The sequence below is a fragment of the Engystomops pustulosus genome, chromosome 4, assembly GCF_040894005.1.
Source record: "Engystomops pustulosus chromosome 4, aEngPut4.maternal, whole genome shotgun sequence".
Classification (NCBI taxonomy): Eukaryota; Metazoa; Chordata; class Amphibia; order Anura; family Leptodactylidae; genus Engystomops; species Engystomops pustulosus.
This window is the reverse complement of record NC_092414.1, coordinates 134560904-134577278: the sequence shown is the minus strand read 5'-3', so window position 1 is coordinate 134577278 and position 16375 is coordinate 134560904. Positions and strand designations below refer to the sequence as shown.

At 42.7% G+C, this 16375-nt stretch overlaps 1 protein-coding gene across 2 annotated transcripts; it reads right to left on the bottom strand.

Annotated features, from left to right (window-relative positions):
* Nucleotides 1–2298: 2298 nt before the first annotated feature.
* On the bottom strand, nucleotides 2299–7608 carry POLR1H (RNA polymerase I subunit H). Of its 2 annotated transcripts, none has more exons than XM_072147557.1 (5): nucleotides 7501–7608; nucleotides 7263–7402; nucleotides 7076–7182; nucleotides 3697–3806; nucleotides 2299–2411 (listed from the first exon to the last, which is right to left on the bottom strand). In XM_072147557.1, exons 2-5 carry the CDS (start codon nucleotides 7396–7398, stop codon nucleotides 2387–2389), a joined length of 378 nt encoding a protein of 125 aa, XP_072003658.1. In that variant the 5' UTR covers nucleotides 7399–7402; nucleotides 7501–7608; the 3' UTR covers nucleotides 2299–2386. The 2 variants fall into 2 exon arrangements, with proteins under 2 accessions (XP_072003658.1, XP_072003659.1); XM_072147558.1 differs by having other exon boundaries at nucleotides 7263–7399; nucleotides 7501–7594.
* Nucleotides 7609–16375: the final 8767 nt, after the last annotated feature.

The following is a 16375-nucleotide window of genomic DNA, read 5'->3' as shown; positions in this document are numbered from 1 at the left end:
CCACCCTGGGGAAGAGACAGGCTACTTCAAAGCCCTGTGGAGATGTGGCAGTGAACTGTTACTGTGAGTTTTTGGGGTGCCTGGCAGTAGGCCAGCACCTGGTGAGGTAGGGAATCTCTATGTATAGTTAGTATCAAAGAGGCTTAGGCTTTATTTTTGCTGTTTTGTTTATTTTGTTTTACTGCAGAATAAAACTGGCTGCGGTCAGTTGTACCCAAGGTGCACAGTGAACTTACTTATGTGCTGGAGAATTGCCTGTCTACCTCAGGAGGCGACGATCCCGGATCTAATCCCTTACAGTCTATATAATACCACAAAGCTTACAGTGCATGTCAGAGCACATGGGAATCATAATATCTAAGGAACTGCCCAAGGAGTTCAGAGACAGAATTGTGGCAAAGCACTGATCTGGCCAAGGTTACAAAAGAATTTCTGCAGCACTTAAGGTTCCTAAGAATCTCCATAATCCTTAAATTAAAAAAGGTTGGGAGGACTAAAACTCTTCCTCAACCAGGCCATCCAGCCAAACTAGGCAATCGTGGAATAAAAGCCTTGGTGAGAGAGGGAACCCCAAGATCATGGTGCCTGAACTACATAGATTTAGTAGGGAGCTGGGAGAAAGTTCCACATAGTCATCACTGCAGCCCTCCATCAGTTGGGACTCTATGGCAGAGTGTGCCGACATAAATGGCCTCCACCAGCGTTCAGCATCCAAACTGAGGGAAGTGCAGAGGATCTGTATGGAAGAATAGCAGAGGATCCCCAAACCCAGGTGGGAAGAACTTGTTGCATCATTTCTAAGGCTACTTATAGCTGTACTAGCTCAAAAAGTGCTTCTACGCAATACTGAGCAAAGGGTCTGAATAATTATGATCATGTGATATTTCAGTTTTTCTTGTTTAATAAATTAGCAATAATATCAACATTTGTGTTTTTTTCTGTCAAGATGAGGTGCAGAGTGTACATTATAAACAAAAAAAAGAACTTTTTGATCTTACTAATTTCCTGCAGTGAAACAAAAAGTGAAGAATGTAAAGGAATCTGAATACTTTCTGTACCCACTGTATCATCCAGTATCACTTTGATTAATCTGGCGCAGTATTGGGTATTGCTCTTTCTGCATCCGGTTCCATTCTCTATGTATAAGCAACTCAGAGAACTGATCTAGGGATTTCTGGAAGATGGCCTTTACCAATCTGATACAGGACCTCATCTTTTGATATGTTATAAATATTTTTAACCCTGAAAATCCCTTTAAAGGGGTTTTCCCATGAAAGAAAGTTCTCAAATTGTAATCCCCTTGTGATGTTAACAAAATAAAGATAATTTTTAAACCCTTACTTTACAATTGTACTCAGCTTTATTGCCGTTTTAGCTCCTATAACTGATATAGTAATGGTCATTGTAGGGCGGGCACTCTCTAAGCAGACACTTCATGACTTCAGACTTCACTTCCTTAGTGCTGTGAGATGCTGTGTTCTGACAATGTGCTTAGATTATCTGGGTACAGGGTTATATAGACTTAGACATAGTTTCTGAAGATTCAACTAGTTTCTGACACAGAAACAGAGAGATGAAACAGATCAGAGATAATAAGATCCATGAGATGGTTATAAAACACAATGACACACTCAGCTCTGCTAACTCATCTATAACACACAGTGTCAGCACTGCTATATGCCTCCCTCCTGCATAAAGACCTTATTGGTCTGTAGCTAGTAGAATAAGTCTCTGCAAGCCGCTGCTTGCCGACAAGAAGTGCCTGTGTCTGAGCTAGTCTTGTAATGCAGGGGGGAGGGGCAAGAGGCAGAGAGCACTGCAGTGTGCAGAGATGAGAAGCTATTTATGAGACTAATCCGATCATAGTTAGAAGATTTACGGTAGGATCCAGGGCAACCAAAATTGTAAACACCAGGACTGAAAGAAACAGGTTGGAATTATATCTGTAAAAATTTGTATTTTTGTTAATAACATTTAATTAGAGAATGTGTTATTTTGTTATCCTGAGCATATTTAAGAATCTTGTCTTTGTGGGATTACTTTATGATGTTTATATAGACAGTTTATGATTTTTACCATTCCAACAAAAATACAGCATAAAAAGATGGTAAGGAACTGATGCAGCCTGGCATTTAGCCCATGTCACATAAGAACAGGCTGCCACATGTGCAGATCCACCACAACAATCAATTAAAGCCTCAAAGGCCACAAAAGTAACTCAATTAATATAGCTTTCTTTGTTATAAACTGATATATATAAGCTGTAAATAAAATAAGAATAGTAATAATGGAAAAAAGTCAACAAAATATAATGCTTTATTGTTAATTAAAAACCAAAAAAAAAACTAAACGCATCTTAATTCGTTTAAACAAAGAAATAAATGAATCAAGAATCTTCTTTCTCCTGGAAACTGTGAGAAGAGAAATATGAAAGAAACAATTTAGTGATAAATAAATAGATGAAACACACAAGCAATGTACAACCACGACTCTTTCTATGGGAGAGTTTTATGAGTTTTCTAGTGTAAAATTGAGCCAGTTATTGGGAACTAGGTGTTTAAAAATTGGTCTTCCTGATAAATCATCTATTAGCAAAAAGGATTTTATGAGGTGTAAAAGATACCTGCACATTACTGTGTAAACAAGGTGATGTGCGGCAGCCCCGTGCAGACTATATGAAGCATTCAGTGGTCTAGGCAGCATGTGAATAGAGCCACCCAATAGACAATGACTGGAAGGAACACCATCTACACGTATATAATTATATAGAGACTGGTGACCTGCTGTACTAGTGCAAAGACTTGAGAAGGGATAGAACTTCCCTTCATACACCCTGTCACTTTTCTGCCCATAAAATGAAGCTGTAAAAAGATCATCTGTCAGGTGAATAAAACACTTTAGCTGTTCATACTGAGATAAGATGCTCCCTACCTAGTTATCACATTGTTAAATCTCTAGTTTTACTGGAACAAACCGATAAGCTAGGAAACAATCCACTGCGTAGCAGTCCGATTGTCTGATCCATCTTACAGCAGTCCGGTGTATTCATGAGGGGGCGGTCCGAAGCGCTCCCCTCTCCTCAGCTTCCAGGGGCACCTCTCCCACACCATATGCTGACTGTGACTGTCAGTCACAGTCTCCTCGGACCGCCCCCTCATGAATACGCAAGACTTCTGTTGGCTAGGTCCATTGATCGGATCACTACGTAGTGGATTGTTTCCTAGCTTATCGGTATGTTCCTATGAAGCTAGAGATTTAACAATGTGATAACTAGGGGAAGGCTAGGGAGCTGCTTACTTTAGTAGGAGCAGGTAAAGTGTTTTAGTCACCTGACAGGGACTCTTTAAATATCTTTTTAGGCCCACAGCAAACATTTACAGCACAGCTTTTACCTGTACAGTACTTGGTTTTGTAGAGACCATAAATCTGCAGCAATACTTTAAAAGTAATAGGAAGAATTGGAAAAGACACAGAATTAAAAAAAAAAAAAAAAAAACAACAACATATGCTGTTGCCAAGAGCCTGTTCACATACCAGTCATCTCACCAGTTTTTGTCAAGACCAAAAGTGGTGCAATCCCTCACAATATTCCTTATTTCTATGTGGGCTCCACGCCTGGTTTTGACTCAAAATAATTGATGCAAAACAGAGAGGTAACAGAGATGCGAAGACTGTACAAGGAACACAAATACTCACCGACACTGGACACACGTATAGAAAACAGTCTGCCCCTCATCTGCTGAGCGCATCTGCCTTGTATGATAGGCCATCTTCTCATACCCACAGCGGCTGCAGCGCCTATCTATCTAAAGGTGGAAGAAGGTAAATGTACAACAAGCAAGGATAGTTAGGCTGCATTCACACAAATGTATGCTTGCACGTCTACAGCAGGCATATGTCTGACGCAATGGAAAGGAGTTGGGGTGACCACCTCCATTCTCCATAGCGATCCACGACGCTGTAAAATAAGGTAAGAGAGGACATGTCCTTTCTTTTTCCCTTGTACGGAGCGGTAAGGTGACACACGTGTGCAGCACCGTACAGCTTTGTGAGCCCATTGCCGTTCCCCCTACGGTTGTGTAAACGTAGCTTACACTGCATGGAACGCTTTATTCACACACACCTGACAGCATATTTTACAAATATTTAGGGCTACAGCTACTCACTGTGGTATTTGGTCACATGGTGTGTAACACACTCAATATAGACCAGAGGAAGTGAAAGAAAGAGTTGCCTTAAAAGCTTATTAAAAAATATTATAAAGGTGAAGGTTATAAGACCTTCTCCAAGCAGCTTGATGTTCCTGTGACTATAGTTGCACATATTATTCAGAAATTTTAAATCTATGGGACTGTAGCCAATATCCCTGGATGCGGCCGCAATAGGAAAATTGATGACAAATCAAAGAGACTAATACAAATGGTAACAACAGGTTAAAGGTGAACTTCAAGCTCACAGAACATCAATCACACAATCTGTTGTTGTTTAAGCCAAAGTGGACTTAATTGGAGACGACTAAGGAGGACAAGATTGCTGAAAAATAAAAAAAGCAAAACTGGAATTTGCAAATCTACATGTTGACAAGCCACAAAGCTTCTGGGAGAATCTCCTATAAACAGAGGAGACTAAAATCGAACTTTTTGGCAAGGCACATCAGCTCTATGGAAAAATGATGCATCTTAAAAAGAACACTGTCCATACTGTGAAACATGGAGGAGGTTCTGTTATGTTCCAATGGAAGTCTTGTGATGGACACGCAGTTGCACGAGCTGTTAGGCTATATTAACACAAACGTGAGATTTCTCAAGTCCTGTATTTGCATGCTGTACAAATCCGTATCTAAGGCTACATTCACACACATGTATGGGGGACTTATATACGGCCGATATACCTCCCCCATACACTTCTATGGGCTCACTGCACCGTACGGGAGCGGTACAGCACAGCACACGTGCAGCACCGTACTCCTCCGTATCACGTAGAAAGATCAGACATGTCCTGCGTGATACAGCGCCGTGCGCTGTGTATGCCTATGGAGAGGGGTGGGGGTGAGCTGCGCTCATCCCCTGCTCCTCTCCGCAGCACCGATGTATGCCCGCCGTACTACGGTACGGCGGGCATACATCGTGTGAATGTAGCCTAAGTGACATTTTTCATCCATATTTCACATGTCCGTATAAAATACAGAGGGTTGGGAAATGATGTTAATAGCTTGCTCAAACCCAAGAACCCCCTGGATACTGCACGTATATTCAATGCAGACATTGAATGAATTTAAATCGAAAATTCCAATACATTCCATCAGAAGTACTGCAATCTATCAGATGAAGTATTATGGTATCCCAAGTGCAAGTTCCCCCCAAAAGTTAAACAGGAAAAAGCACCCCTAAAATGACCTATTCCCCAGTATAGTGTACCTTGGTATAAAGCAGTGATTTTCAACCTGTGTGCCGCCGCACACTAGTGTGCCCCGACACAAGGTTGAGAGTGCCGCGGAGAAAGATCCCCAAACTATGGTGCCCCCAGAGCCGGCGCCAGCACCCCTCTCATTCCCCTGCAGCCGGCCCGTGCCGTGTGCGGGCACCGCAAAGCGGCGCTCCGCTTACCGAAAGACGCTGCCGTGCGGTGTAATCCCCAGCAGCCTGGCTGTGCTGGGTGCTAGCGCCGTAAAGTGGCGCGCGGTATGCTGCAGGATGCTGCGTGTGAAGGGCTGTGCGGCTGCCAGCAGGAGGAGGAAGACAACGAATTGGAAGCTTCGCATCTGAGTAGAAGACTGAGGTGAGTACTATTCTTTTATTTTAAATGTCCCATTTACTAGTCCATGGGGATGAGAAGGAGCTGTATATAATGAATGGGGGGGGGGGCGTGAGGAGCGGGCCACATATAATGAATAGGGGGGGGGGGGCTATGAGGAGGGGACTGTATATAATGAATGGGGCCATGAGGAGGGGGCTGTATATAACGAATGGGGGCATGAGGAGGGGGCTGTATATAATGAATGGGGGGTGCATGCAGGGGGCTGCCTGTAATGTTTTGGAGAAAAGGAGGGGGCTGCATATAATGGGCGATGAGGGGGATGCATATAATTAAACTATGGGTGGTGAGAGGGGCCTGGGCTGTATATAATTAATTCATGGGGGGCTGCATATAATTAATTTATGAGGGTGAAGAGGCTGTATAAAATGAATCCAATGCCGCTATGCCAGTTTACTGCAAAGGGGCCCACTGAGGCTTTGTCGCCCAAGGGCCCACTGAAACCTGGAGCCGGCCATGGGTGCCCCTGTGTAGCTGTGCCGCCGCGCCCCCATGTTTTGGCCTCCATACTTACAAGTCCCGCGTCGGCGGTCCGCCCACCTTCTGTACCTCCTGCATCGCGCGGCCCATGTCACGTGACTGACGCGACCTGACGTCGGGTCGTGTAAGTCACGTGACCAGAGGCGCGCGGTGCAACCTGGAGGAGCCAAGCCGCTATTAGGAGTGAAGGTACGCGGAAGAAGACATCACCGGAGGGTAAGTATATAAGGTTATTATTTGTATAGGGAAGGCAGCTAGGGTCTTTTTTTATTAGTAAAGGGGGGCCTCTAGGGTCTTTTATTAGTTAAGGGAGGCCTCTAGGGTCTTTTAATTAGTAAAGGGAGGCAGCTAGGAGCTTTTTATTAGTAAAGAGAGGTCCTAGGGGCTTTTTATCAGGAAAGGGAGGATATCCCTTTTGTGTTCATCAAAACAGGCCCAGGTTTCACACTGAGTGAGTAAAATAAATTTAAAATCTATGTTATTAACTATATGTATAATATGACTGTTTTAGTGTCATTTTGTGCTATTTTGGTTGGTGGTGTGCCCCAGGATTTTCTAAGTAGAAAAAGTGTGCCGCGGCTCAAAAAAGGTTGAAAATCACTGGTATAAAGAATACATGTACATGTGTGGGGGACCATCCTGCATGTTCAGTCATGGCTTTTAGGAACTATATAACCATTTGATCAATTTATCTGGTTGGAAAAATGGTAAGTCGATTATTTGGATGTTCTACTTATCTTCTGCCAGACAGGGGGTGATTTTGTATTTGTGGGGGTCTTACCAGTGGTCCCTTTATAGCTGCAGCATCCTCGCTCTCGTCCTGTCCGCCTGTTATGCTGTGGAGGTGATTGAATACCACCGTCCTCTGGATACATTTCTCCAGGAATACTACAACAGAGGAAGGTATGATCACACAACAGGACGCCGCTGGATATATACAGAGCCGCCATCTGAATGGGAGAACTTACCTGACACTTCCGTGCAATGCCCGCAGACGCCACAGATAACGGTGTCCTGAACGCCAGGAGAGGGCAGCACCGAGCCACAATCTGAGCAGAAGTCAGGCGCGGAGCTGAAACACGTGGGACATGAAGCGCTGGCCATTCTGCTAGAGACAAACATAGCCGGAGTCATTAGAAACACTCGTACTCACTGCAGTGTGGGGCCGCCAGACCCGCTCCTTACACCTCGCCACCATACACTCACCCGCTGCCAACACCAAACTGCGGCGTCTGCGTCACAACGGCCGGTCACGTGCTCCCACCGCGCATCATAGAGTTGCAGCAGCGCCCCCTCCTGGCTGTAATGAGAAGCTACAGCGCATGATTGTCATATGTCACGTATGGCTGAGACCATGGCCGTGGCGCTGCGGGTCTCCAGGTTACACCTGTGTTCCCCATCATGTCCCTCATGTACTGACTGTGTGCCCCATCATGTCCCTCATGTCCTGACTGTGTGCCCCATCATGTCCCTCATGTCCTGACTGTGTGCCCCATCATGTCCCTCATGTCCTGACTGTGTGCCCCATCATGTCCTGACTGTGTGCCCCATCATGTCCCTCTTGTGCTGTGTGCCCCATCATGTCCCGACTGTGTGCCCCATCATGTCCCTCTTGTGCTGTGTGCCCCATCATGTCCCGACTGTGTGCCCCATCATGTCCCGACTGTGTGCCCCATCATGTCCCGACTGTGTGCCCCATCATGTCCCGACTGTGTGCCCCATCATGTCCCTCATGTCCTGACTGTGTGCCCCATCATGTCCCTCATGTCCTGACTGTGTGCCCCATCATGTCCCTCATGTCCTGACTGTGCTCCCCATCATGTCCCTCATGTCCTGTGTGCCCCATCATGTCCTGTGTGCCCCATCATGTCCTGTGTGCCCCATCATGTCCTGTGTGCCCCATCATGTCCCTCATGTCCTGTGTCCCCCATCATGTCCATCTTGTCCTGTGTGCTCCATCTTGTCCTGTGTGCCCCATCTTGTCCTGTGTGCCCCATCTTGTCCTGTGTGCCCCATCATGTCCTTCATGTCCTGTGTGCCCCATCATGTCCTGTGTGCCCCATCATGTCCTGTGTGCCCCATGACACAATATTATAACTACTATACTGCTCTTATATACACAATATTATAACTACTACACTGCTCTTATATACACAATATTATAACTACTATACTGCTCTTATATACAGGAATATAACTACTATACTTCTCTTATATACAGGATTATAACTACTATACTTCTCTTATATACAGGAATATAACTACTATACTGCTCTTATATACAGGAATATAACTACTATACTGCTCTTATATACAGGAATATAACTACTATACTGCTCTTATATACAGGAATATAACTACTATACTGCTCTTATATACAGGAATATAACTACTATACTGCTCTTATATACAGGATTAAAACTACTATACTGCTCTTATATACAGGATTAAAACTACTATACTGCTCTTATATACAGGAATATAACTACTATACTGCTCTTATATACAGGAATATAACTACTATACTGCTCTTATATACAGGAATATAACTACTATACTGCTCTTATATACAGGAATATAACTACTATACTGCTCTTATATACAGGATTAAAACTACTATACTGCTCTTATATACAGGATTAAAACTACTATACTGCTCTTATATACAGGATTAAAACTACTATACTGCTCTTATATATAGGAATATAACTACTATACTGCTCCAATTACAGGATTATAACTACTATACTGCTTGTATATACAGGAATATAACTACTATACTGCTCTTATATACAGGAATATAACTACTATACTGCACTTATGTACAGGCTAAGATGTGGGTTGGTTCTGCTGCTCTTGGTGACATTTGATTTGTGGTTGTATGGCTCGTGTATGGGACGCTTGGGTGTGTAGTGGCTTTAGGTTAGGGAAGTCTGATCACCTTCCGCGTGGTGTCCTAAGGATAGGAGCATCAAATCCAGAAGGAGCTCGGGGTGCAGAACATGCCGAGTGAGGAGCTGCTGCAGCAAATCCAGGTTATTTGTTATTGTAGTGAAAAGGAAAATAATCAAATGGGTTCAGAAGCCTTGGCTGAGTCTTTTTAGATGAACTAAGTTTAAAAGATGGCGGCCCCTGCTACCTAGAGCTAGAGAATGGTTTGGGGGCTGTGGGGAATTGCTCTGGTAGATGCCTTGTAGCAGTGCAGGAAGCAGGAACACACACAGGGTTAAAGTTGAAAATTAAGTGTTTTATTCGTACTTCTTTGTCAAAACACAAATTCAGCCTTGGCTTAGGCGTATACAAAATACAAAAATAAACCCTGCCCGGCTGGGCACTGCCTAATACAATAACAGCACCTGACTATACATGTACCAGGCTGCCTGGCACACGCTTAAGGCCAGCAGAATATCAGGAGGCACTCAGTTACCTTTGCTGTGTGAACACGGTCCAGCCTTCAGCTCTCCAGGTAGGGCCTCACCTACTGCTTCTGGCCTGCAGTCTAAATCAGGCTCTAACGAGGTCTGTGACCCGCACCTGTGGGCTATACAGCAACCGAGGACCAAAGCCCGGATGGAGTAGGAGTCCCACTACCAGCCTACCCCTACTCCATAATAAGCAGGCCCAGTACAGACATTACAAGGTGTCTATGCTAGCTAGACCAACACAGACTAACAGACTACTCCTGCTTACCACATGTCTGTATTAATCCTTGGGTTACTGCAGACAAATCCAGGGCTTTTACCATGTGCTTTTTATCTGTCTGTAGGGCAGATAGCGGTTCTCCCACACGACACCTCTCACTTTCTCACAGGGCACACAAAAAATGACTACACAGCAACATTTACACAACTTTAACCCCTTAAGGACGCAGCCTGTTTGCAGGTTAAGGCTCGCAACTTTTTTTTGAAATTTGACCAGTGTCTCTTCCTGTGGTAATAACTTTTGAACGCTGTTACTTATCAAAGCGATTCTGAGATTGTTTTTTTCCCCACATGTTGTACTTCATTTTAGTGGTAAATTTTGGCTGATAAGTTTTGCGTTTATTTACAAAAAAAGGAAAAAATGATGAATTTTTAGAAAAATTTGCCATTTTCGAAATTCTAAATCACCGCGTTTTCAGGCAGATAGATTTACCACCTAAATAACTTGCAGAATAACATTTCCCATTTGTCTACTTTACATTTTCATAATTTTTGAAATGTTTGGCTAATTTATTTTGACGTCACGCGGCCTACAAATCGAATAGCGATTTTCCGTATTTTCGGAATTGACCATTTTGGGGATAAATACTGTTTGAAATCAAATTTTACATATTTAGCAACAAAACCCCCTATATAACCAACCCATTTTCAAATCTGCACCCCACAAACTATCAGAAACAGCATTTACAAAGATTGTTAACCCCTTGAGATCTTCATAGTAATTGAATCAAAATGGCGGTGAAATTTAGAATGGTCAAATTTTGTCGGTTATACGTTCATTTAGCCCTAAAATTTACACATTTCCAAAAGATAAAAAGAGAAAACTCACCATAAAATTTGTTCTACAATTTCTCCTGAGTGCAGCGACCCCCCACATGTGGCTGTGACTTGTGTTATGGGGGCACAGCAAGGCGTAGAAGGGAAGGAGCACCCTGCAGCTGCCAGGATTTTAGTTTTCTGGTTGCCCCCTTTTGAAGGCTATAAAATTTTCGCTTTTCCGTTATTTGGGCCATGTGACGGCATTTTTTTTGCGGGACGAGATGCTTTTTCCAGTGTTGCCATTTTGGGGTTGGTATCACCTATTGTTGAAAATTGTCGAACTTTTTTTGAGGTCATGAGTAGAAAAGCATCAATTCTGTACTGGATTTTTTACTTTTTTTTTTTTTCGTGTTCACCGTATATCCTAATAATCCTGTTATCTTTATTCTATGGGTCGATACGATTACGGGGATACCAGACATGAATATTTTTTCTTATGTTTTACTAAATTTGCCAAATAAAACCCTAATGTGGGGAAAAATCTATCATTTTTGCATCGCTGTCTTCCAAGTGGCATAACATTGTTACGTTTTTGGCTACAGAGCTGGTCGATGGCTTGTTTTTTGCGGGACATGTTGTTCTTTGCAACAATATCATTCTGGAGTACATATGTTTTGTTGATCACTTTTTATTGCATTTTTAGTGGGATATAATAGGTAAAAATCATAATTTTTGGCGGGTTTTTAACGTTTTTTTTTTACGGCGTTCATCATATGGGTTCAATAGTTATTTTGTTTTATTCTATGGATTGTTACGGACGCGGTGATACTATATATGTGGGGTTTGTGTTATGATTTAGACTTTTTTGAGCGTTATATGTCTCTTTATATGTTTTGGGGCTTATGGGCATTTTTAGTGATTTATAAAGTAATTTTTTATTGAAAAACATTTTTTTTTACATGATCCACCATGGGATATGAACAAGCAATCATCTGATTGCTTGTTCTTGATAATACTCTGCAATACTAATGTATTGCAGGGTATTATCAGTGCCAGCCTATGCAGATGCATAGGCTGACACTTTGCCTTTAAGATGACGTCACAGACGCCATCTTAAAGGTAAACCCTCCAGGCTTCTCTGGGGTCCCGATCGGACCCCAGAGGTGCCAAAACAGCGATCGCCCCCCCGAAAACGGTGCGGGGGGGCAGATCGTGGGGTAAAGACCCCCAGAAGGCATGTTAAATGCTGCGGTCGCGTTGACCGCGGCATTTAACAGGTTAAACACCCGCGATCGGAGCCCACTCCGACCGCGGGTGATAGCCGGGGATGTCAACGGTAGATTACCGTTGAAATCCCGCGGCTAACGATGCCGGTTCGGCTGCTATACAGCGCTGAACCGGCATCGTCTCTGCGCAGTAGCTGTACTGCGCTGAGCGCTATTCGCGGGACTCAGCGCAGTACAGCTACGGCGCAGAGCGCTAAGGAGTTAACAGTTGAGCCTTATCTGGAACTAGTATAAATGAATGAACATGTTTATGCTTCTCTTTCCAGGTAATGTGAGTAAACAATGAGAACCGTCTATTTGTATTGTCATAGTGTGATATGTGTAAAATGAAATATCCTTCAAATTGGTAAATTGGTTTCAGGTCATGTGACATAATATGAGTTCAGTTAACCCCTTAATGACCGCCCTATCGGAAATCTACGTCGATGATTGAGGGTACTTCTTCCCTTAAGATTTCGGGACATTGGGTGCCGAAAGTGCCGGTGTCTGGCTGTGACATCACAGCCCAGACCCGGCACTAACAACCCGGATTGGAAAATCTCCTGGGTGTTTTACCGTGGTGTGTAAGTGTGTCCCCCGTGGATCGGATCGGACACACAGCACTGCCTATCTATGAGCTCTGCCAGAGTTTGCTAGCGATGGGTGTGGTCAAATTCCTTTACAAATTATGGGGTGCATATACAAATAAAATAATACATTACATCTATGATAGTTGCTGGATGGTTCTTCATGAACCTGGCACTCTGCACTGGTCCGACAGAGTGCACTAACTTTATTTTGGTGCACCTTTAACATAGGGTGTGCAACACATTTCTGTTTGACTTTGCATGATAAATGTGGGGAACGGTCCGACTGCGTCAGAATGCCCCCCTATAATGCATCTGTGATGCAAAAGGGTCTTGTGGACACATATCTGGCGTGGACCCTTCTTAAATACATGTGCAAGCAGTTTGCACATATTAGAACGTGCAAAGTCTGACAGAAAATTGTTGCATGGTCTTTAGTAAATCTGGGCCAGTCAATCCAAAGTCACAGCAATATCAATCGAGGTTCCAAATTAGAAATACAAAAGAACTGTCAACAGTACAAAGCCACAACAAGCAAACAAACAGAACAAAAGAGTAGCAGATACTGCACCACAGAATAACAATCACTGGCAAGGGAGACTGGTAACAGCAAGTCACAGGTAACAACTAATCCTGCCCAATCTTTTTACACCTAGACCTGTAATGATAAGTGGGCATCCTACACCATCGCCAATCACAGGATTCTTTTCTGTAGGAGTAGTAAGACTATGAAACTTACTGCTGCCGTATGTTGTGATTGTTAAGATACTGGACAAATCGAGAGGGAACATGTTATGGGAACTACTTATAGGCTCCTTCACCTATTGTTTCCATCTACCCTCCCATTTAGATTATTGGCCCTCTATGGATTTGTTTCATATTACTTGGGTAATCATTTATTGTTACATATCTAAGGTGTTAATATGATGCAAAATGCTTCTATTACTTTACTTTTTGATTTTTTGTAATAAAATTTCGATCTTTGGCTTGTAATTTTATGTGCAAAATATTTTTTAGTTAACCAATTCTATTTTGTTGTAGCAAAGAGCAATTATTTACCATCCACGGCAATGCCAGGTACTACAGCTAGTGAATTATACATTTTAAGTATATAATAATAGAACTAACTTTATTGTATATTTATTTCTTTTTCCATTGCTCCTATGAACTACAACCACTTCCTGCATGCCCTTTTGGCAACATTTTACCTTTAAAGATGACTTCACAGATGTGAATATTAAGATACTGTACATACATAATGTGGGGGCACTTTGAATTTTCTTTCTAGCCCCTACAGGCAATCCCAGTATCTGATCATTATAATCCTCTCCACTGTCAGAGACACGGACACGGAGAGCGTAGGAAGGAGGGGCGTGTATGAAAATCTTCTCAGTGTGTGAGGACTTATTTTTTGCGTACTAAATTTTACTTCTCAGTGACGTTATTTATTATTCCATCCCGCGTACAGGATAGCTGGAAAAAAAGTACAAATGTAAAAAAAAAAAAAAAAAGCATTTCGCGTCACTTTGCTGTGGGCTCAGTTTTTATGACTTTCACTGTGCGTTCCATAGTTTTATAGCGTTTTAATACATTTTCAAAAATTAAATGAATGTGTACGGAAAAAAATTATAATTTTTACCACATTCTGGTGCTAATAATTTTTTCGTACTTTGGTGTATGGAGCTGTGTGAGTTGTCATTTTTTGCTAAATGAGTTGACGTTTCCAGTGCTACCATTTCAAGGACAGTTTGACCTTTTGATCACTTTTTATTACATTTTTTATGTGATGTAAACACAATGGGGGTCATTTATTAAGGGCCCGATTCGCGTTTTCCCGACGTGTTACCCGAATATTTCCGTTTTGCGCCGCTTGTACTTAAATTGCCCCGGGATTTTGGCGCACGCGATCGGATTGTGGCGCATCGGCGCTGGCATGCGCGCGACGGAAATCGGGGGGCGTGGCCGAACGAAAACCCGACGTATTCGGAAAAACCGCCGCATTTAAATACCGAAAATGTGTCGCATAAGGACCGCTTACCTTCACCTGGTCCAGCTCGGTGCATTCCGGCGCGATGAGTTTACTTTCAGCGCAGCAGCGCCACCTGGTGGACGGCGGAAGAACTACCTTATTAAATCCCGGCCGGACCCGAATCCAGAGCGGAGAAGCCGCCGCTGGAACGCGAATGGACCGGGTAAGTAAATTTGCCCCAATGAGATGATAGTCCCTGAAAACGTATATCTCTTAGTTTATATTCCTCCACAAAAGTGAAGGAGGGGGTTGTCCTATGAGTGCTTGTGCTTCCTATTTTTCCATTCTAGTTTTAAGTCATTTGTAATCATTTATTCTTTTTTAAATACTTTTCAAATGTATAAATAGGATATTTATGTAGAAATGTATTCTGACTGCCAAACTGTTCTGCCCCATTATAGGTTAATTGGCATCTGACTTCTTTTTTTTTTGGCCTGCCTCTGAATCAACACGGTAAGGTTGTAAATTGAACATGGTGGCCCTGCATCATTATTCAGACTAATCTACCATGATATTGATATTAATTGGAGCTTCTTTGATGCTTGCCTGCATCTGGGATTACCTCAACAAATAAAAGGCCACATTTTATTTGGAGATTGAGGATGAGGTAGACCTTTGCACACCTCTTTTCTAACAGGGATAAAATTAGCTGACACATTGGGGTACATTTACTTACGTGTCCGGGGAGTTCACCCGAAGTGCATTGTTCCGACGATAATGCACTCTGACGCAATTCACTAAGATCGTGAGCCCGATATCCTGTATGTGTCGCTTCTGGTGTGTGTAAGTGCATTGTCTTGCGACAGAATTTGAAAGTTAAAACCCGCGCTCAGTCTGAATCCGTCAGATAGTCCGACTGCTGGCCCCCCCGATTTCTGTCGCATGACAGCCAGCGCAATTGCACCAAAATCCGATTGCGTATGACACAATCCCCTTTTAAATACCTGTCCTGGCCGTGCAATGCCGGAAAACGTTGGGAAGTCCGACAGAAATGCAATCCGTGGACTCTTAGTAAATAAGCCCCATTGAATATTAAACACTGAGTAATCTACTATATCATGTGTATGCATGCATCTTCTTATACTGACAATAAAATGGTTATAAAATAAAAAAAAACAAAAAGTGGAGTGTGGAATTCTTATTTTGTGGATATTTGGGTTAGAATCCTACAACTGTACCCAGCATATCTGTGAGGTATTGAAAAACTTGCATCACCCAGGACAGATACAGCAAAAAATTGCATAATGCAAACTGAAATAACAGAAACTTGTGCAAATCCACCTACTGACATCTAGAGGCCAACATAAAAATTATTAGTATATGCAGTATTTATTGATACAAAGTAAGTTGGTGAAAAAGTAAACTTTAGATTTCATTTTGTCTGAGTGTCTGATGGATATATGTCCCATGGTAATGTAGCCTAGAAGTTGTCAAGTATGGTTACAATATAATGCCAAAATCCCACCATGTAAAGGAATTGGTGTAGATGGTGTAAAGGGTGAGTTGCAACCCCTGGCAGCCTATCCCATGTGGAGCGCTGAAATTTTAGGAATGCTGGGTATTAGATCCCATCAAACAAGTTGGAAATGTAAAATAAAGCCATTATGTTGGCAGAAAAGAACCTCATTATAGGGACTGTAGGTGGTACAACAGATCTGGCGCTACAGTTACGTTCACTTTAGTTGTTCTAAAAAAAAAATCACAAATACCATCAATGTGAACAGAACCCTAAAACGTTGC